The 21,714-nt window shown below is 38.0% G+C and overlaps 1 protein-coding gene across 1 annotated transcript in view; it reads left to right on the top strand.

Annotated features, from left to right (window-relative positions):
• Positions 1–21,386, top strand: part of LOC101997509 (fatty acid desaturase 2-like protein FADS2P1) — a 35,621-nt gene extending 14,235 nt beyond the window's left edge. Inside the window, exons 3-12 of the mRNA XM_005346694.3 lie at positions 3,384–3,581; positions 3,864–3,965; positions 9,818–9,943; positions 12,508–12,568; positions 15,108–15,184; positions 15,352–15,449; positions 16,490–16,586; positions 18,528–18,607; positions 19,982–20,107; positions 21,338–21,386. Of these exons, the coding sequence (XP_005346751.1) occupies positions 3,384–3,581; positions 3,864–3,965; positions 9,818–9,943; positions 12,508–12,568; positions 15,108–15,184; positions 15,352–15,449; positions 16,490–16,586; positions 18,528–18,607; positions 19,982–20,107; positions 21,338–21,386 (1,014 nt within the window). The remainder of the gene's footprint in view (positions 1–3,383; positions 3,582–3,863; positions 3,966–9,817; positions 9,944–12,507; positions 12,569–15,107; positions 15,185–15,351; positions 15,450–16,489; positions 16,587–18,527; positions 18,608–19,981; positions 20,108–21,337) is intronic.
• Positions 21,387–21,714: the final 328 nt, after the last annotated feature.

The following is a 21,714-nucleotide window of genomic DNA, read 5'->3' as shown; positions in this document are numbered from 1 at the left end:
TCCTGTTCTGTTTTCTCCGCCTACCTAAGGGTTGGCCTATGAAATGGGCCTAGGCAGTTTCTTTATTAATAAGAAATCATTCCCACATCACAGAAGCTTTTCTAATGATGTCTGAATCAGAGTATAGCAGAATATCAACAGGAATCATTTTAACACTATGATTCATGGTTTTGCTATTGTATTATATCAGTATTATTTGGTTTCACCCTAGGTCTCTGGGCTGTCTAGTCTCTGGTTCTTGGCCAACCAGCCCTTGTTGAGTTGAGTTACATCTCATGGATTTAGCCTTAATTCAAATCAGACATTGATTAGGTTACTTTCCACAAACTTTGTGACATCCTTTCTTAGCATATCTTGCAGGCAGAACAACACTGTAGATCAAAGGGTTTGTGGTTGGCTGGATGTTTACATTTCTCTTTTGGTAGCATGCAGAGTACTTTCTGTACTAAAGATACTGGAGTGTAGAAGTGAAGGCACCTGCTCAGCTTTTCCATGTCCAATGAGCTGTATAATGTTTTCTTCAGCAATGAGGTCTTGTTACCAGTTTGAAGAGAGCAGCAAATGAACATGATTGACAAAGTGTCTCTGTGGTAGTAATGAAACATCCTTTGGGTATATGCCGGCAAGAGTGGTATAGCTGGATCTTGAAACAGATGACACCTATCTTCCTGAAGAACCACCACCCTGAATTCCATAGTGGATGTCCAAGTTTGCACTCCCACCAGCAATGGAGGAGTGAGTTCCCCTTACTCCACATCTCCTCCAGCATGAGCTACCACTTGTTTTATTGATCTCTAAATAAGTAGACTCTGCATATTTCAAGTATCATATTTTTCCTTGGAAGATTTTCTCTTTATTTTTATAATTTCAAACATGTATCTAATGAAATATGATCATACTTTATTATCATAGCAAAGCAATGGAATTTATAGTACTTCATCCTATACAAGGTCTATGTCTCTAAGCATTAATTCATGCCAGGCAACTTAGACCTGGTTTTATTTCTGTGGCTGTTTTTAATTATGTATTTGAAGCCTAACTAACCTCTGTTGCTTGGGAACAGAGACTATCATCTCATTTGTTCTTGTGTCCTCCAAACTGCCTACACAGGATCAGACATGCAGCGAGACCTCTACAATTAGCTGTTGAATGAAAGATGTAAATAAATCTTAACCATGACCCTTTTTATGCTTAGGGAAATTATAATTCAGAAATAAAAAATTGTGTTTTCTGAACACAGCTACTTTATCAAAGAACTGGGCCTCAAAACCACTTCTCTTTGGCCCAGTTTACTAACTGATCCCCAAGATGATTGTTCTTTTTTTACTAGTTTGAGTGTTCTAAATACTGTCTTCTAATGCTTCTACATGACTAGAACCTTGTTGGGATGATTTTGCCTAAAATGTAAAAGGATTTTACTTAATAACAAACAATTAGCTTTCTTGAAATTTATCTCTGTAGAAACTTAAATGTATCCAGTATGTAACCGGAAATCATCTATACAGAGAACTGGCCCATACAGTACTATGAAGTTGACAGTAAAAGCACCCAACAGCACAGTTCTGTTTAGAAGACTGGACTCTGAGGCTCACCCTAACCTGCTCATTTCAAACTCTCAAACTTCTCTGTGTCCTATTTTTTAAATGTAAAATAGTGACACTACCACTACCTTTTTTAATTATTGGGACCGTAATTCAAAAGAAAACATCTAAGATAATAAAATTGTATTTAAAACATAGTAAATTCTCCATAATAAAGATATTATCATTATCATGAACACAGTGGTGGTATCAGAAGTTACAAACCTCCATACATGTCCCCGTGGCTTATAGCAGGTAACGACCCTGTGTTTAAAAGTAATAGAAAAGGTTAATTGCTACTCCTAAAGAGTTTGCAAAAGGCAAAACAAGTTCAGCTAGCCTCTGAGGGATGGTCATTTTTTAAACTATTGTTCTTCTCTGAGAACTCGGGTTGATTGAATTTTGAATTTTCTGTCTGACATTTGTGTAGCTACTGAAGCTACAACTGTAGACAACTGGCAAAACTGAGTGTCAGAAGGTGTATGCTTAAGTCCAACATCTGACATTGGTTTGATAATTATTTTGAGGCAATTGCTCTTCTGAATTTTGGTAACCTCCTATTCTGAATAATTTTACTGAAAAATAAAAAGCCAGGAAAAACCCTAGAGACAAATTAACATCAGAAGCTAATTAAAAGTGCATATGGGTATTTTGGGCTGACAATGGGACCCTTAAAAGTTTGATCAATCACAAATACACCCACATGCATAAACGAATGTGAAATCCACAAACAGTTAGGGGATATGTTTAAACTAATTTGGCCTAAATAAAAGCACCATAAACTCCTTCTGTAATTTCACAGTTTGGTGATTGTGTAACCCAGGACCTAGGTTCTGTGATACTTCTTATTCATCTATCCATCTCCCAGAAGAATAAGCTTCTAGATATCTAGATGAAATACTCTCACCAGTAAAATGGATGCATAGTGTATGTTGCTGAAAACAACATAAGTCGGTCTCCTTTAGCTGAGGTTCACTTTCAATAGTTTCAGTGAGCAACCAAAGTTCCATAACATCTCATACAAAATTCTAGAAAAAGCCGATGTATTCATCTTCAATTATTCTGAGTGGTACGACAAAATTTTTGCCATCCTCCTTTGTTCTTTCTAGGATATGAATCATCTCTTTATGCAGTATAGTCAAAGTGTGTAGTCACCTACCCATTTATCTTTTTAGTCATCCTGGTTATGAGGTGGGACTCTCTTCGGTTTCAAACATACACTGATAATTTTGATGCGTTTTCTCTGTGGGTAAGGAATCTACTGTTCAGGGTTTTACACATTACAGAGTTCTTCAAAAACTCCTTCCATCTTTCTCCTGTTTGCCTCTCCTCTGTCCCTCCACACCTTCCAGGTCTTCTTCTTTCTCATGCTATAAGGGAGAAAGAGTTTTTAATGCGAACCTATGTGACATGACAGTGCTTTCCCTATGGATGAATGTGTTGATTTCTGTTTCAGTCAGAGATGGTCATGCAGGTCATTCTTGAGCACATAAAGAAACCCGGGCCAACTCTGAACCTTCGTAAGAAAAATTAGGGGCATGATATCACTCATAAAATTCCATATCCTAAACCCCTAACTTCTCAGAAGTAGAAATCTTTATTGGAAAGTTGTCCCTGAAAATGAAGATTTAAGATGTGTATAAAATGTTAGACAAGCATCATTTCTCCTCATTTTAACTCTTTGCTTCTAAATGAATTACTTTGAATTTTCCATAAACAACTGTAAATGTTAACATGTCACATCCATTTATCTTCCCAGCCCCCTGAAGGAGCTAATCCCAACCTTGAATATTTGTTTCACAGCCACAGTTGGTGGAAGATTTTCGGCAACTGCGCAAAACATTAGAGACCATGAATATGTTCAGTGCCAACCTGGGGTTCTTCTTTCTCCACCTTGCCCAGATCTTGGTTTTGGAAGTCTTAGCATGGCTAATACTACGTCATTTCGGCAGTGGCTGGACTGTTACAATACTCATTTCTTTTCTCCTTACAGTTTCTCAGGTAAGCAGGTGTCCTAAGCTTGGGCAGCAGCCTCAGACAGAAGCTTGGGGTGTTTTCATCCTTTTGTTTTTCATTTGTGAAGCATGCATGCACTCAATATATTTTGATCATATTCAGTGCTCACTATCCCCTCCTAGCCCACTCAGGACACCACTCATTGTATCTCCCTGCCAACATCATGCCCATCTTTATAAATGATATTTTTATCCCACTGAGTACAGTTAGCACTGCCCATATGCACAAGGAACTTTGCAACTTCTCTAACCTCCTTCTCTTTCATAGGCTCAAAGTTCGTTTTTACAACATGACTTAGGACACAATTCCATGTTTAAGAAGTCCAAGTGGAACCGCCTGATGCACAAATTTGTAATGTGTCACCTCAAGGTACAGGATGTGAGGGATTATGATGGAGATTGGGAATGTAACCCTTAAGGCAGGGGTTGTTCTGTCCTGTATGTTCACTTGAAGCAGTAAAAAGCATTAAGTAAGAATATCTTTATAATATAGGTTTTATGATCATTATACTTAATATAACATTGCAAAATACAAAGCAAGATCAAGTTTAAGTTTTAAGAAGAACGTGTTTAGTGTTTATTTTTTTATGACTCTGATAAACTCTTTGGCTCAATTCACATTGTTTACAGAAGAATGTTTGTATCCTTAAAATCTTGATATGTTCTGGAAAATCATGAATGAAGATCTTCTTAGAAGGGACGTGAAGATTTTCCTTAGGGAAATTCATCAGATCTAATCAATCCTGGAAAGTTGAGGCTGAGTACATACAGGAAAAATGCTATCCCAGAAGACATACAACAACTAAGATGAAGAATAGTTGAGGAAGGCTAGGTGATTCTATTGAAGAGGAGGATCGCAAGACTTCTGCTCGAGTTGAAAATAAAAACAGGCATTATTCTCTGAGAATGAAATGTTCTATCCTACACAGCAATAGTGAGTTCACATAGCTCTTCACTAAGCTTCTTGTGTGAATGAGTGAAAGCACAGATGAACGGAGATGACAGAACTGCACTGTTAAGGGCTTTGTCTCTGGCAATGCTCAGTATGCCATCATACTACCATGTGAGTCTCTGACCTTTTGTAACATCAGGAGATGAGTTGAATCTCAGCTTTTCTCTAAATGTTTACAGTTTAAATCAAGTATTCTGACTCAGAAATATGTACTCCCCTCCCCAAACAAACAAACAAACAAACAAAAACCATCTCAAACAAATCCTTTCCTTCAATCCCTTCAAGATAGAACCTCCTAGGGAAAGTCCTCAGGCACTGAGTCAGCTTGCTTTTTCTTCTTTAGCGCAGTCTCTTTATATTACTTCTCAAAGACATTCACTTGGTTTTCCAGCCTGGAAATAGGCAATGCTTACTTCTTAAGGATATTCACCTGGTTTACCAGCCTGGAAATAGGCAACTAATTAACAGAGCAAAGAGAACTGAAGAGGATGCTGGAGCCAAAACCCTGGAGAGCAGTGAGTTGCACGCAGCCATGAATAACAAATGATAAGGAATGGTTGAGCTCAAAGGAGATAAAGCCAAGTGCAGAGCTGTCTCCTTTGAGTCTCATTTTTGAGTCTTACACATAAGACTCACGAGATTGATAGTACAGAACCCTACTTTTCAGATAAGAGGAATCTTTAAGGGGGTTGATTATCTAAGCCAATGTCTGCAAGCTGGCTATTTAGAGAATTTCATACCAGAAAATTAAATAATACAGGCCAGAGTGGAGCTCCTCAATTTGAACTATCATTTGGAGGAAACTGAAGATCTTGGTAAATGTAGGTATGCCTAGACTACTAAAGATGGTCTGATTTAATTTATTTTCAGCGAGGCCTGGGTGTCAGCACGGGTGAAGCTCTTTGGAAACTTTGTGAATAATTCTAACCTACTCCAACCATAGAACTGGGTCACTTTGAACAAGTTATTTAATGTTTTTGAACTTCAGTTTCTTTGTTGAAAAGAAAATGAAAACAGATGGATAAAAGCTTCAACCTGTGGGATTATTGGCAGTTATATGTGATATTTGGGTAGCAGGTGTAACAGTGTTTAGAAATAATCATGGAAGCTATTGATAATATAAGGAACAATATGTTCACAACCAGAATGAGGATCTAGAATCAATAAGAAAAATGTTTGATCATGATAGTACTAAGAAGTAGCCTATACGTCCGACTGCCATTGGGTTACAGAAATCATTTGTTCTTAGCCAGTGTCTCTCTCATTCAGCTGATGGAGCCATGGTTAGACTAAGCAACAGAGTTGAACTTGCATTCCCATTAGAGACATGTCTGTCCCTCAAAAAGCAATTGCCACATTATATGACAAGATTTTTTAATCAGAAAATTCCTAGAGTCATATTCTACTGTACCTATATCCACCTTTGCTAAGTAGATACATTTTCTGGATTCACTCTGAAATATCACAAAATAAAAACATAGGCTTTATTTTTTCTGTCACTATGAGATCCAGGTAGTAAAGCTGCATGTGTTCCCTCCCCTAAGCAGAAGAGACAGAGGAATTAAAAGTCACTTGCCCTCAAGCTAATTAGAAGTTGGTTTGGTACCAACTATGTGGAATTTTCCGGTGAGTTCTATCCTTACTGGCTCTTTTTAGAGCCAGTGTTTTCCCACTAATCCCAATTTACACATAGGTCTTCCCATGCTATGTCTCTAAAAAGCAGTTTTCATAGTTTGAAATGTATGTATCTTTGACGACTCCTGACTTGAATGAGAAAATGGGAAGTGGCTCTAAAAGCAGAGCCAGCATACTTTGCCTTTTAGCAGGCAAAGCCAGTGATTCATGAACAAAATAAACATAGGCTTCAACATGTACTGAAGAGAAAATTGCTTGTGGAGTGCTGAAGTGGGAGGGAAGGAGATGACAAAGAAAATTATATGCAGCAACATCCCCGCCTCTTATGATCATTACAACTTTAAATTTCAACATTAGGCCTAATATCTTTGCCCCCATAACTCAGAAAAGCATGGGTATTACTCAGCATCTTTCCAGTGTGTGTGTGTGTGTGTGTGTGTGTGTGTGTGTGTGTGTGTGTGTACATGATGTTTATAGCACACAAATAGTCAAATGTCCTTTCTGAAAATGAACCATGAAATGTGAAATGTCTACATACATTTTGTATTTTGTGTATTACAGATCGAACATTCTTAATTAAAAACTTAAATGTGAAATGTTTCTAAATCTAAATATTTTTAACATCAAAATGGTACCAGGAATGGAAAATTCCATATGATCTAACTTTGATTCATGCCAAAATAGTCTTTAAAATGCTAAATAAATTTATCTTCAGGACAAGGTATATGGGAAACAAATGAGATTTAGATTTAATTCTCATCTCCATATCTCACACTGTATATGTACAAATATCCCAAAGGGTCTTTTTAAAATGAAATTAAAGATATTATTGACCCCTGAGATAGACATCAGGTAACATTTTTTTCAAGATCTCCCTATATGAAAATTTTACAATAGTAAGAATCCTGTATCATTATAGAGATAATGGAGCAGACTATTCAAGGTTTAAGACCTGACCTGACATCTGCGACTATATTCTAAAGATATGGTGGAAAGGAAGAGGAAGAGCTGCATCCATTTCCTGGTTAAGGATATTTCCTAAGTCACACACCTAATAGATGTCCAAACAAGAATTTAAATTCCATTTGACATCAGTCTAAAGCCTAGATTCCTTCTCCTCCACCAAATTAAGGACATAATTTAGAAATAAGGAATGACCTAAGACTCACATAGAACTGTCTCGGGTATCCAGGCACATGGCTGAAAGTCCTCTCCTGCCCATGAAGAACTCCCCTTTGTCTCTGGTAAGAATGTTTTCCAGACACAGGGTTCAGGTAGAACTGGTTGTTTAGTTCACACCCAACGTTATGTTGGCCACTGTTCTAACCTCTAGGGCTTTTTGCTATTAAGATCTGTTCCCAGATCTACTGTGCATCAAAACCTGTCTCCCATGTTACCAGTTACCACAGGTAGTCATTGCCTAAAAGGGCAGTCAGCTGGTGGAAGTAGCCAAAATATCAGCTGTGGGAAGAGATAATTTAAAAAGAGAATCCTTTCTTATCATGCAGCATTTTGCTGTCAACAGTTCCCATTAGATTGTATATTGCTAGTGTGGGAACCTCTTATTTCATACCTTTCTTAGTATCATAAGTGCCTGCCTAGCTCAGAATCTGATGTACTTCAAGATGATTAACCAATGAGTGAAAAGGGGAATGACTGTGTAGCTTGACAGGAATAGGACTGAGTGTAATGAGACCCCACAGGCGAGTGATAAATACAACTTGGGACCAAAGAATGAGCAACCATAAGGTATCGGGGAAGTGACTCCCCAGGCAGTCAGGAAACAGATATTAAGTGGAGTTTGAAATCCCACTGTAAAAGTGTTAGGAAGTGTTGGAGGGTAAAGAGAACACACATCCATTCTTTTTGTTTGTGAGTAGGTAGATAATTGCAGTGTCTCAGAGTAGAACTTCCAGAAAGAAGATGGAAAGGCAGGGCTAATGCTCACGGGCTTTCAAAGCATACTCATCACCTTTGAGGTGTGAGGTTTATACACCACATTTCTCCGGTAGGAATAATATATAAGCTATATTAAAATGACATCGTAAGACCAAGGTGCCTGCTGTTAGATCATGTCCCCTGGGCATAACAATGAAAATGCATTCACAGACTCTCAACAATAAGATTCCCTAAACAAAGCTAGTATAATGACAGCAACAAGCATACCAACATGGACATGGGCAATACTACAAAGTTCTACCCATAGACCAAGAGCTAGAGGTGATCAGCAGCTATTGAGAGAGGGAGAATCTCCTCAAGAGACTAACTCCTCATAGAGTCTACTCCCAAGAAGTCAGCATCGACACATGTACATTGAGTAAGACAAAATGGACTCAATGGCTGTATATGTAGGCATATGCGTGTATAAATATATATGGGTACATATATGTACATATGCATATGTAACAATAGCAATTAAAGAAGAGGTCATGACCTTGGGTGGGAGTGTAGGGTACACAAAAGTAGTCGGAGGGGTGAGAATGTAGATAGACACAGTATTGTATGAATTCTCAAAATGAAAAACTTTCGAAAGGACATCCTTCTTCAATTTTATATAGCCATATTTTAACTGCTTATTTATATCTATAATATAATATCCAAAATACTATGACTTAAATCTGTGATCAACCTAAAAATTAGTGAAATATTTTGCATCTATTTTGTGTACTGATTATGCAAAATGAATCTTGAGACTTAGTTTATCTAGCCACAAATAGTAGCTTCTATAATGGACAGCGATGATCTATAATATGTAAACATGGATTATTAAGAGATGGAAATGTGGTAATAAAATATTACTGCTGTTCATTCTTCTGTAAACAGCACAAATAAGAAGCCACTGGGTCTCTCAAAAAGCCAGCGCTGTTGCTTCAGCATCTCACATCTCTCTGAGCCGTCCATGGAACTAAATGTTACCATGCAGAGATGGAATTAATTGAGCGTCAAAGAAGATGAATGATTTGCCAAAAGCTACACATCAGATTTTAAACAGCTAGTATATGAAAGAAAATTGAGAGACCTCAAATCTTTTGCTTTATCAAAACTCTCAAACTTAGAGTGAGAAAGAAAATCATGAGCAGAATAATCAAAGATGATTCTACCTTGGCTCCAGCTAGAAAGTTTTTATTCTCATTTGTTTTCAAAGAAGAGCAGTAAGCTGGGACTTGCAATGATCTGAGCAGAGGCCTCCAAGGAGAGAGAACACAGATTCTTGACTCTTTGAAATATTCATTGAAGTCAGATTCCTAGGGTCACTTTTTCCCCCATAGCTAATTAGAAGTCTTAACTGTGAGGCTCCTTTATATGTAAAATAGGAATACAACTCTCTGCTCCATCTACCTTCAGAATCATTTTTTAGATTTGGCTCCTATAAAAGAAGGCTAGAAAACCATTTCATATGAGTACATTATGTTTCCCTTCTCAGGAGATCTTCTTAGCCTGAAGTCATGTTCTTGAATTAGAAAAGTATTTCTTCCTAGCTCTGAGCACCTTTGTCTAATCATCCTGTAGCCCAGCATCAGGTCAGCTAGAGAAACCAATCTCTTATTTTCACTTTGAAGATTCAGAACACTCCAACAATGAGGGGTGCCTGGGGAGAAAATTCTATTAGTTAATTAATTCTCTCTTCTCCTCAGGGCATCTCCGCTGACTGGTGGAATTATCGACACTTCCAGCATCATGTGAAACCAAACATCTACCCCAAGGATCCAGACATTGATTTGGGCCCACTTTTCCTGGTTGGAGATACTCAGCCTGTCAAGGTGCATTTAGCAACCATGTTAGGAAAATGTTCCTGGAAGTGATCCTTCTCATGGAAAGGTCAATTTTGATTGTTCTAACTACACAGAGGATCTCAGAGCTTCTCTCCCTTTTAAGGTCCAGATAAAGACCTGAATAGGAAAGTCTAGAGTTATAAGTGTAAAAGAATTTTAAGAGTTCTAAATTTTTGACCATAAATGTCACTCAGTCCAGATTCCCACAGCAGAAGATATAATAACCTGTATCACCCTGCTTGAGCAATCCCAATGACAGGTTTACTTCTAGTCCTTATCACTACCTCTGAGGTAACATAAACTATTTTCAGGGAGTAGAATCAGATTACAAGGGCCAACATTAGTTTTCAAAGCAAGGATATGAAGAAAGGTCACTGAGAGAAAATAAACTTAGTGCATTTGGTTAGCACTAGACTGCAAATATCTAAACAACTGGTTGACTCAACTCATTCTAGTCTAGTTAAAAGAGATATTCATTTTTGGTATGTTTGATTTATATGAACCACATTGCTCAATGACTTATATAACAGGTGTAGATCCAACTCATAATTTGGACTTTTAAACAGAAACTGGTATGTTTCTCATTGATTCTTCTTTAAGGTCTCAACTTGAGTCTGTTATATAAGACTATTTAAATTACTGAGTTTTATAGGAAAGAGAGTGTTCCTTAAACAAAGGAAGCATCCTGACTGAAGTTTACCCCTTATCTAGGAATGATCTCTCCCGACAACCACATACTTTCACACAGATCTCTATCTTCTAGAAGAACTTAAGAGTATTAGGAAATTTATTTCACCTTTGTTGCTTATTGCCTGAACCTGTTTAACACATCATGCAAAAACAGTGTAACTTTTAGAAGTTTTTTTCCATCTTTGAGGAACTTATCTTCTGCCCCAAATAAGGGAGAACATAAAGGTTCTTGCTTATGTATGTGCCAAAGATGTTACCTACTATTACGAATGAATTGCTTTTGACAACTGTTTGATTCCCCTAGTGCTTGTGGACTTTCATGCTCCACACTAGAATGGTGATGGGTTTGTGTCTTTGACATACCTCCCACAGGTAAGGAAGTAACTTGACTCCCTCCAAATCACCTTCTAGAGAGCTGTGCTTAGCATAAATGCTCCCACTTCACAAATATGGAAAACATCTCAATAGATTCTGAAAGATGCCTGTGGGCCCACTCACAGAATGTTTGTTCGAGGTCTAGATGCTACAGCCTACAGCATGAACTGCAGTTATTCCACCTCTGAAACTCAATATTTTATTTCCACAGAGTGATGTCTGAGTTATGAGTTTTTCCTATCATATATCCTCCCTGAAAGCCTTTCAAACCCTAACCCATTATTAAAACAGGACTTTCTTAGCCCACTTTGACTGTCCAGAAAGACTTAATGTCTTTATTCAGGGTGGTACTCAACTTGTCTGTCTAGGTTTATCAGGTCCCAAGCATACTCCATCTCACCCCTTTCCAGTGTTTCTCACTACTTAGGTGTCTGGAAACTTGAGAGCAACCACAAATAGATACTAGTATTTCATCACCATTATATTTCTTTGTATTTATGGTAATAAAAGCAGGTGCTAGATGCATTATCTATATAAAGGAAGATTTCTATACATAGAGGGGCAAGGGACAACTAAATAAAATGAGTCCAACACGTCCTCTAATATTGTGACTTACTTACCAGAGGGAAACAAAGAGTGTGTATGAATTAACATTCACTCATTTAATCCCTTAATGAATGTCAGCTAGATATTATAGATATACAATCATTAATCCTATGCCTCAAAGTAATTGCTACCATTGCATCCTGAGCATGGATCAGACTCATCAAGAAACCCAGGAAATGAATCAGATTCTAATTTCTGAATGGAATCATATAGTTGCACATGATGAGAAACTGAATATAATGTTTATAAAAATATTATATACACTATCGTGATGTTTCAGTATAGTAAGTTAATTGAAACTCATGACAAAAATGTAAAAGAAAAGAGAGGAGAGGAAGGGGAGGTAGCCTGTATATCCCGTTTGTCACAAAGCCTCTTAGTGAGCTTCCATTAGACGGGGACAGTAGAGACAGAGACAGAAGTTCAAGCTAAAGTCTAAGCACCACAGTTAACAAGAGCATAAAAGAAAACTCCACAGAAACGTTTATTCTGAAGTTAACATTGTGTGAGAAAAGAATGAATTCCAAAGTGTTTTAAATATAAAAAAATATTAAACTTTTATTTAGTTGAGAATTATTTTAAAATGATAATAAACTCTGAGCAAGAGTTACCCTCAGTTAAAGTGGCTATTTACTCCCAAGCCTGCTCTGGTTCTTCTAGTGTCTCAAGTTTGATAGGCAGTGAGTCCTAAATTCACACCTCCCCTCTCTCATCCCTTCCCACTCCATCTCTGTCTCTCTCTTCCTCTCTGTGTCTGCCTCCTCTCTCTCTCTCTCTCTCTCTCTCTCTCTCTCTCTCTCATACACACACACACACACACACATACACGCACACATGTGCTAGAGAATAATGACTTTTTATTTTATCCTCTGCCCTTGTAGTATGGCAAGAAGAAAATCAAATACATTGACTATGAGAAGCAGCACCTGTACTTCTACATGGGTGAGTCTCCTGCAGCCACTTTTCTTGTCAGCGAGCCATGCTGAAGGCATGATTGGAACTGTCTCACAGAAACCAACCCGTATCTGATTTGTTCATGAGAAAATAAACAGATCTTATTTCAGACTCACTGGTGGGAAAGTATGAAATGAAAATAGAAAAGTGAACAGGCATTTCTAACAGGTGCCTCATCATACTAGGTATTTGGCAAGAAAAAAAAAGATATACTTAAAGAGGGTCAGAATGCTAAAAAGGGAGTCAACACCCTTGTATGAGAAAATTTTAACAACATTGAAATAAAAGAAAAATAACCCTTTGTAATGAAAAAAAGAGGTAGAAAAACAACACTGAAAAAATTGCTGTGTGGTACCAGAAAAAGTAGACCCCCAAGATAAAGAGCATCGAGAAAGTTTCTATATGGAAGAAATCTTGTAGCTGCTGAGATCAGCAAGCAGCTATAACATATGCACGTAAATCAGACACTTAGATGATAGGTAAGTGGGTAGATAGATAGATAGATAGATAGATAGATAGATAGATAGATAGATGATAGATAGATGTAGGTAGGTAGGTAGGAAGATAGAAAGGTAGGTAGACAGACAGACAGATGACAGAGAAAGAAAGAGATCTTACACTATAATGCCAAGCTTGAAAGCAAAACCATTTAGTTTACTAATTCTGATAGCAATATTAATATTCTTAATTAAATAAAATGAAACTCCTGGTAACTTATGAACAAGTTTTCAAGTAACTCCAAAGTCCATCAATCTAAAACATACTTGCACATCTAGAAACACACTAACATCAGGGAAGGAAACAAACACCACCTGAACACCACAGGTTGTCTACTGAGGACATGTTCTCTCAGGGAACATTTGAACAAGGTCTAGAGACATTCTTGCTTCTCAGTATGGAAGGGAAGGGGGATAATTTAAAAATTCCTATAATGCACAGGAAAAGTCCATCATAATAAATGATTGCCCAGCCATATAATTCAATACTTCTGAGACTGAGAAACCCTCACAGTGGCCTATTTGCCCATGTAGGCAACTAGTGGTCACTTGTAACATGCCTATGGAAGATGGCCACTAGATGAATTATTTGTCAAGTAGGCTAGCATCTCTCTTCCACACTGGGATTTGGTGTCTCCACCTGGTAACCATCACTGCACCCTTTTTATGCCAATTTCCAAATCGTAGCTGCCACTGGACATGTAGTTTCACAAAAAAGCATTTATTCTCTGAACTTTGCTAAGTACTATGTCTTCACATCACATTTCTGTAACTGTTAAATATCCCCTTAGCTTATAAACAGTGAGGACAGAGTATAAACTCACTCCAGCATGCCTATGCCACAAACCCTCCACAGTTTCTTGGTGCCACTTCTCTTTGAAATGCCAGTTGAGCCTCTTATGTATAAATAAGTCCAGTTGTCACAGAGAAACATGGCCATAAACTTGTTAAAGATGACTAGGAAAATTTTATTCAGACTAATGCTAAAGGAGAGAGGAGCTTCAGTGCCACTTGAACTAAACTCTGCAGAAACAAATGGCGAGGAGGGAAAGTTTTCCAAATACTAAAGAAATGCGTTGAAAGATACTGACCTCCCGGTCAAAAGGAGTGTGATACAGTTAGACCATCTCTGCAACTGGTGTTCACTGGTGCTGGACTTTGTTCCCACTGGAAAAGAGGCTTTGTTTATAATATTTCAAGAGGAAGGCCCCCTGGTCCTTGAGTTCCAGCAAATAAATCTCAAAGGAAGAGAGAAATGATTTGCAGTTAGACATAGCCTAAATAATTCTCTATGGAAAATGATGCCAGGCTCCTCTTATCAGGGGGGATGGGACAAAGTAAATTGTTCTGGCAGCATTTGGTTTTCCCAAGTGGGAACTTTAAGGAAGCTGAGTGTCCTGGCTTTGAGCTGCTACAGTGAGTATGTGTGAAATCGATTGTGCTGACAATTAGCGATCCTCATGGATCAAGCTTGGGATCTAGTTGAGAACGAAGCTCAAAGGAAGCTAGCTAAAGTTTGACCAGGGAAAAAATATTGGTCCACAGTCTAAGAGTCTCTCGGAGATTGTTTTGTGCTCTTGGAAGCCTTACTGATGTGATGAGAAAATCAGGTAGATAGCTCTCTGTCCAGAAAACGAGTACACGACTTCATTCCTGTCATACTGAAGTATTGTGACAGAATCAATCTCTGAGGACTTAGAGGTCCTAAAAGACTCCAGAACCTAAGAAAACCTTGAAAGATCACAACAGAAAAGTGGGGAAGTGTCTATCAGAATGACTCTTACTTACACGATTTCATTAGCTACTTCAGGAAACTTGCACCTGCAATTGTTGGCCAAATTATCCCCACCCCCCACCCCCCGTCCCTGACGTGTGAAAGCCCAGTGGAGTTTAGAATATGGTTCTGGGTATCAAGCCTTCTCAAAGCCAACCCTCTAGGAAGGGCATATAGAATAGACAAACACCTACTGACTTGCACCAGGGTTCACATTGCTCATTTATCCATCAACTTTCTTTCTGATCTCTTTCAGTTGCTCTTCCCCTCCTCATGCCTGTCTACTTCAATCTCCAATCCATGCAAGTGATGTACCTTCGAAAGTACTGGGTGGTGAGTTGAGTTACTTATCCCATCTTCGAAACCTAGACCAGATAGAAAATGAGTTGAAAGTGTTGCTTGTTCTCCAGGTGTAACAGGACATCTGATTGAGAAAGTATCTAAAGAACGGGATCTGGAACCATGTTTAAGACTTCTCACCAAAATGTTTATCTCTGCAGGACATTGCTTGGGTCAGCAGCTTTTACCTTCGGTATTTCATCACATTTGGACCTTTCTATGGCATTTTTGGAACGGTGTTGCTCATATATTTGGTCAAGTAAGAATATTTTTTTTATTTCTATAACCTTGTTTTTTACCAGAAACATTTGTAGTTAGTAAAATATGATAACAGCATGGTCCATCGCCATGAGAAGTTTGAAAGCAAGCTGAAAGGTGGTAGTTTAAGGATTGAACAACACAAGCTCCCTCTAAGAATTTGTCCCGGTTGAATCTCCCCTTCTTCCTTAGATTTCCAACTAAGCCATGCCAATTGTTCTTTGAAGGCATTGTAGCTTAAGTGGTTTGACACCAGAAACTCTGTTAAGAATCATCATGAAGCAAGAAAAATTTTAACTTCTATCATGACGAGAAATTTTTCTACAAACCAAAAGGGCTTCAAACCACTATTTTGCATACATAGCCCTTCCCAAACTTCTAATTTGTTTCTTTCTCATTCAGCTGCATTGTTACACTAAACACCTACTAGTTTTAAGGATAATGAGAGCAACTGTGCATCAGATAGCCGGTTAAAGGCTTGACAGTCATCGCTTTGTTTGATGTAATCCCCACACAGTCTTATGATGTAGATAGTATCATCTTTCTTTCCGCTCAGGGAATTGAAGCTTGGAGAGATTAAATCACTTGCCTAAGGTAACAGAACAAGTAAGGGCCAAGAAAGGTGCCAAGACAGAACTTGAACCCAGCTCTATCTGATGGCAAACTGTCAATTGCTTTACAAATGCCTTTAGAGAACCTGGTAATTTTCTTTTCTTGTGCTGGGAATTGAACTGGGCTTCACAAATGCCAGGCAAGCACTCAGCCACTGGTATATTTCATCCTTGCACCAAAGCTAGAGTAGACTGCTTACAGGTCGTGCTCCTGTGAGTTAGGAAGTAGAACAAAGCATATTGTCAAATACTTGTGTGTCAACCCTAGTGAGAATTGGCATTAAAAGAGGAAATGGACCGCGTTAGAACCTTAGAACCTTGTTCATTGTCTCCATTGTTTGGCCAGTTCAACCAGAGGTCATGCAAGCTCAGTGATTTCAACTAAAACACACCAAAGGAGTCACCAAGACTACTTTGTATTCCTCCAAAGGTTTATTGAGAGCCCCTGGATTGCCTATGTTACCCAGATGAGTCACATACCAATGAAAATGAGCAAGGATGAGAATCACGACTGGCTCAGCACTCAGGTGATGGTGGCATTCCCAAGGGACAATCCTTCTAGCCAGACGGTCTTATAATCTGTTTGCCTTAAACAATAATGGTAACTTGCCTTCATAAAGCACTTCCCTGAAAACAGGCACTGTGCAATGGTTTGCATTTAACAACGCAAGGAGGACATAATGATGATTCTCACCTTACAAAATGATAAAGTTGATTTGTAAAAAACGTTGGTAACTTGCATGTGGGCACACAACTAATAAGGATTGCAGCAGCTTTTATTTATTTATTTATTTATTTATTTATTTATTTATTTATATTTTTGTTTATTTTTTTTTTCCGAGACAGGGTTTCTCTGTAGCTTTGATACCGGTCACGGAACTAACTCTTGTAGACCAGGCTGGCCTCAAACTCACAGAGATCCGCCTGCCTCTGCCTCCCGAGTGCTGGGATTAAAGGCGTGCGCCACCACCGCCCGGCTTGCCGCAGCTTTTAAACCTAAGCAGTTTAATTATAGAATCTTGCGTGCAAAGTACAAGTCAGTCACCTGTAATCCAACAGCCGAATCTGACCCACTGATTGTTTGTACATCTAAAGTTTGACTGAGGCATTATCATGTTCAGTTATTTATATATTATCCATGGCCACTTCCTTGCTATGAAAAAATTACTGATGATAAAATTAAGAAATTTAGTATTGAAACTCTAACCTACTCCCTATTCAATACAACATGACTAGCCCTGAAATTGTATACACACAAACAATAATGCATATATTTGTGCATACGTGGACATATATATGTAACAACAGTAATCAAAGGAAAAGGCTACAACTTTGAAAATAGAGTGGGGCATTAAAGGAGTTGGGGGAGAGTATTTGGGAAGGACTGTAAAAGGAAAATGAAGGGAGGAAGTGCTATAATTCTGTTTTGGTAAGAAATGGGTGTTTAAAAAAAATCTAAAGATAAGATTAATTACCTGGGAATTCATAGAAAATTGTGCTGACTTCCTATTCTAATCACTCATGTAACAGAGCCTTTCAAGTAAATATAAGACTCAAAATTCTAGGATGAGTTGTACACCAGGAGGGACCCTAGAAATGATGATTTTACTATATGGGCCACACATTTCAGAGAGGGAGCATGGTATGCTCACCACACATGCAGCTAATGCTTATCAAAGTGATGGCCAACCCAAAACATTCCTGCCTCCTAACTCATGGTCCTTTCCACTGGCTCTGTTACAGTAATGGGGAATTTGGTCATTATCTCATTTATTTCCAGGCTCATACGCAAACTCAGAGAACCTCAACCTTTACAGTCGAAGAATGGTTCTCAGGCGTCAGCCGAAGAACTACTTCTGTATCTTCTAGCTTTTACTCATTTCTTTAGTCATTAGTTAGACTAGGTGCTTCCCACATTCATGTTAGATTTACATACTGTTTATATTAATTGTTTCCCAGAATACTTGACCTTTCATTTATGTGAGTATTAATACTTTTTTGATGATATATTATAAAGTAGGGCTTTTAAAACATTCCCATGTTGTAAACATGTTTCTACCTGGTACTTAACCCTGTAATTTTATTGTAGACTTTATTAATATTTTATTATTTTATATCACTCAGAATACCTCAAGTCCTAACCATATATTTTCCACAACATTTCTTAAAAAAAAAAACTCATCTCAACCAAACTCCTCATTCATGACTGCTTACTCTTCTGTGTCTAAGGAATGGCTGTGACATTTTCTCCTTCAATCCTATATATTCCTTCATATGTACTTCTTAGCAAAATATTCTAGTGTGTTTTAAATGGTAAGCTTCTTGAAGGGTGGGACTTCGTTGTGTATCACTTATAGTTACTAAAAATAAACAAATAACAACCCTGGGTTAATAGGTGATTCCATGAAATAAGTAGCATTTTCAACACTTGCGCTCACTTACAGCTAATGAAAGCTCTTTCTTGACAGATTGTGGCCACCTGCAATATTGAGCAGTCCTTTTTCAATGATTGGTTCACTGGGCACTTGAACTTCCAAATTGAACATCAGTAAGTGAAGCGTATGATCCGTTATGGAGCCAGGGCTGACCCAATATAGCAGAGTCGGCAACCGTTCAGTGAAGAGCCTCAGAGAATTAAGAAGTTTAACCAAGGTTCTCTAAAGACTGCTGGCCATCAGTGCCAGTGGTTGGGTTGGGAAGGGAAGAAGTGGAAATCTAAAGATTGTGGAAAGCAAACTGGAATTACAGAAATGGACCAGTAGCTTTGCTTTCATATATTATGAGTATTGAGAACTGGTGACGTCTATAGGTCAGGGAGGAGGGAGGTATGTAGATGGATGAGTGCATGTGCCCACGCATATTTTATTTGCTAATGAAACCTAAGAAAAAGTATAGCACTGAGTAACCATGATTTATTGAAATTTAAGTATATTAATGTAACTATCATTAAATAATCATCAATGAAATCCAGTCACTTTTGCAATTCTCAGGTGAATCTGAAGATACTTTCCCAATCAATCAGTAAGTGGAGATGCAATAAAAAAATGGAAAGTGATAATACTTGGATAGCTCATCTTCCCCAGAATATGCAGCAAGATGCTTCTCATGATTCCTTCTGTGAAGCTGCATCTAGGAGTCAGAGAAAGAAACTCTTATGTTCTTAATGCTGTTTTCTCATTCTTTATTCTTAGTCAATCCTTGAACACCCTAGAAAACAAAGAACCACAATCCATATATTATTAAAGAAAGTGTTCAGATCTAGGAAGATTACTTGCCTAATTTATGGCCAAACCTTAGCTAAAAGTCATACCTTCTTGCCACAAATTCCAATCTGAGAACTTTTTTTGCATTCCTTTTTTTTTCAATTTAAAACAATCTTATTTTACATAACAATACCAGTTCCCTCTCTCTCCCCACCTCCCACTTTCCCCACCTTCCTTCCACCCCACTCCCATCCAGTCCTCAAAGAGGGACAAAGTATGTAACATTACTTGAGGCAGGACCAACTTACTTTTAAATATCACGGCTAGACCCAAGTGAGTGACTATTTGACTGTTCGACAGATAGGTTTTAATAGGAAGAATGAAAGAGAGTCAAGAATGGGAAAGATGTAATCTTTTGCTCTCCCAGGTAATTCAAAATGCTAGCTTATCCATATTCTCATTTGACCTGACCAAAACTAAGCATATTAAATGGAGTTAATATTTATTCTCTTAACACTTCCCAAATGCTTGTCATCCACATGACTTACAGAGATGTTGAAAGATAGAAGTTTGGGGAATAGGCAATCTGGCTTGCTAGAAAGCTTGTGTGAGGTTAAGGTTGGGTCTACATTATTAGTGAGAGTTTATTTAGAAATATATAAAACTTCTTTGTGTTTCTCTTCAGGTGTAAGTTTCACATCTCCTGTTTGTTTTCTTAGCCTCTTCCCAACAATGCCACGCCATAATTATCACAAAGTGGCACCTCTGGTAAAGTCACTATGTGCCAAGCACGGATTGCAGTATATAAATAAGCCCATATTGAAGGGATTTGGAGATATTGTCAGGTAATAACATCATTTATCTTTGCTCATAGCTCTAATTTCCCTTTCTTCCAAGCTTTTCAGAAACTTTTGAATCTTTCATCCAACAACCATTCATTCATGAAGAGACACCAGTATTGACAATAATAATGACATATAAATATCTACTACTTATCTGCTAGACTCTAGATATTTCTTAGTGGAAATACCCCAGTGTCCTACATAGTTCAAATGTCTTGAAATCGTGGTTATGTAGGATTTGTCTTTTTATTCCATATAGATCCCTGGACATGCTTTAGACTTTAACATGATAGGAATGACCATCAAATCTTTTGATCCACTGGAGAAATTGTTACCACCTAGAGTGATTTGATGGCATGAATCAGACTGGGTAACCAGCCATGCCTAGTGAGTCTAGCAGCAAATCCATGTGCATATGTATGCATTTCCCTGCAGGACATGGTACTGGACAAATTTACAACCACTGGTCTGAGTTTAATAAAGTTCTCTTTTTTAAAAATACCAAAGGAATATTGTAAAGGCCATCATGGTCACATCTGATCTCATCTGCCTCTGTCAGTTTCTCCACATCCTTCTTCCTCTTTGTCATGCAGATACCTGGTCTACCTTCAGTTGCTCCAAAACTCCCTATGCCTGAGTATCTCATCCCTTTGCCATGTTTCTTCTGCCTGCGACATGCTTCAAAACTACTTCTCATTTCACCTTCTCAGTTCCCTACCACTCTTTAAGGCTCATTGCAATATTTCCCTTATGTCAGCCTTCACTAGTCTCAAGACTAAATAAATCTATCCTTATCACAGTCTATGTCATAGCCTTGATTAAAGAGCTTCCTGAGTAAACAATTATTTAATGCTTATCTTTCAATTAAGGCCAAAAGTGTATATGAAAAGGATTTGTTTCTGTCTCTGTTGATATTACCTATGACGATCCTAGAAATACATCTTCTATTATAAAACAGATAGATAGGTGAATATGGTATGAGTTAATATATAAGTATATTGTTTAAAAATAGTAAAATAAAAACAAAACTCAAACTTTGCTGGAAGAAAGCCAAACTCATCTGCTGAAGGGAATTCAGTGCATTTGATGTCCTTCTCTGATGAACAGACAGTGACACTTACCAAATGCGGCTAGAAACTACATTTTCTTAAAACAAGCAAAGCACCCAAAAATTTCATGGGAAATTTCTTTGCATTGAGTTTTATTTTCTGACTATTTTATTTACTCCTCTAGGTCCTTAAAGAAGTCTGCTGCACTCTGGATGGAAGCTTACTATGAATGATGGAGAGTTGTACACTTATTGGTATCTCTAGAGGGGGTGGTGCCCATGCAAGAGCTTTTCTCTGATTAACTGAAAATTAACTGGCAGTGTTGGCACAGCTGGGAGTGCCAGGAATGTGAATCCCAAAGGCACATGTAAACTTTGAAGATCTCCTCTGTAACTGAGAGGGGGGAGAAACACAGGTGACTTTGGTCAGACTAATCAAAGGGAAATGGTAGCTCACTGTTTCAACTTTTTCAGTAGGATTTTGGACCTAGCGAAACTGTTACCACATGGAATATAAGATGATGTGGACATAAATGGAATGGAGAAAAGTAATAAAGATCTC

This window comes from Microtus ochrogaster, chromosome 4 (assembly GCF_000317375.1).
Source record: "Microtus ochrogaster isolate Prairie Vole_2 chromosome 4, MicOch1.0, whole genome shotgun sequence".
NCBI classification, from domain to species: domain Eukaryota; kingdom Metazoa; phylum Chordata; class Mammalia; order Rodentia; family Cricetidae; genus Microtus; species Microtus ochrogaster.
The sequence above is the reverse complement of the archived record's forward strand: the minus strand, read 5'-3'. Positions and strand labels throughout refer to the sequence as shown.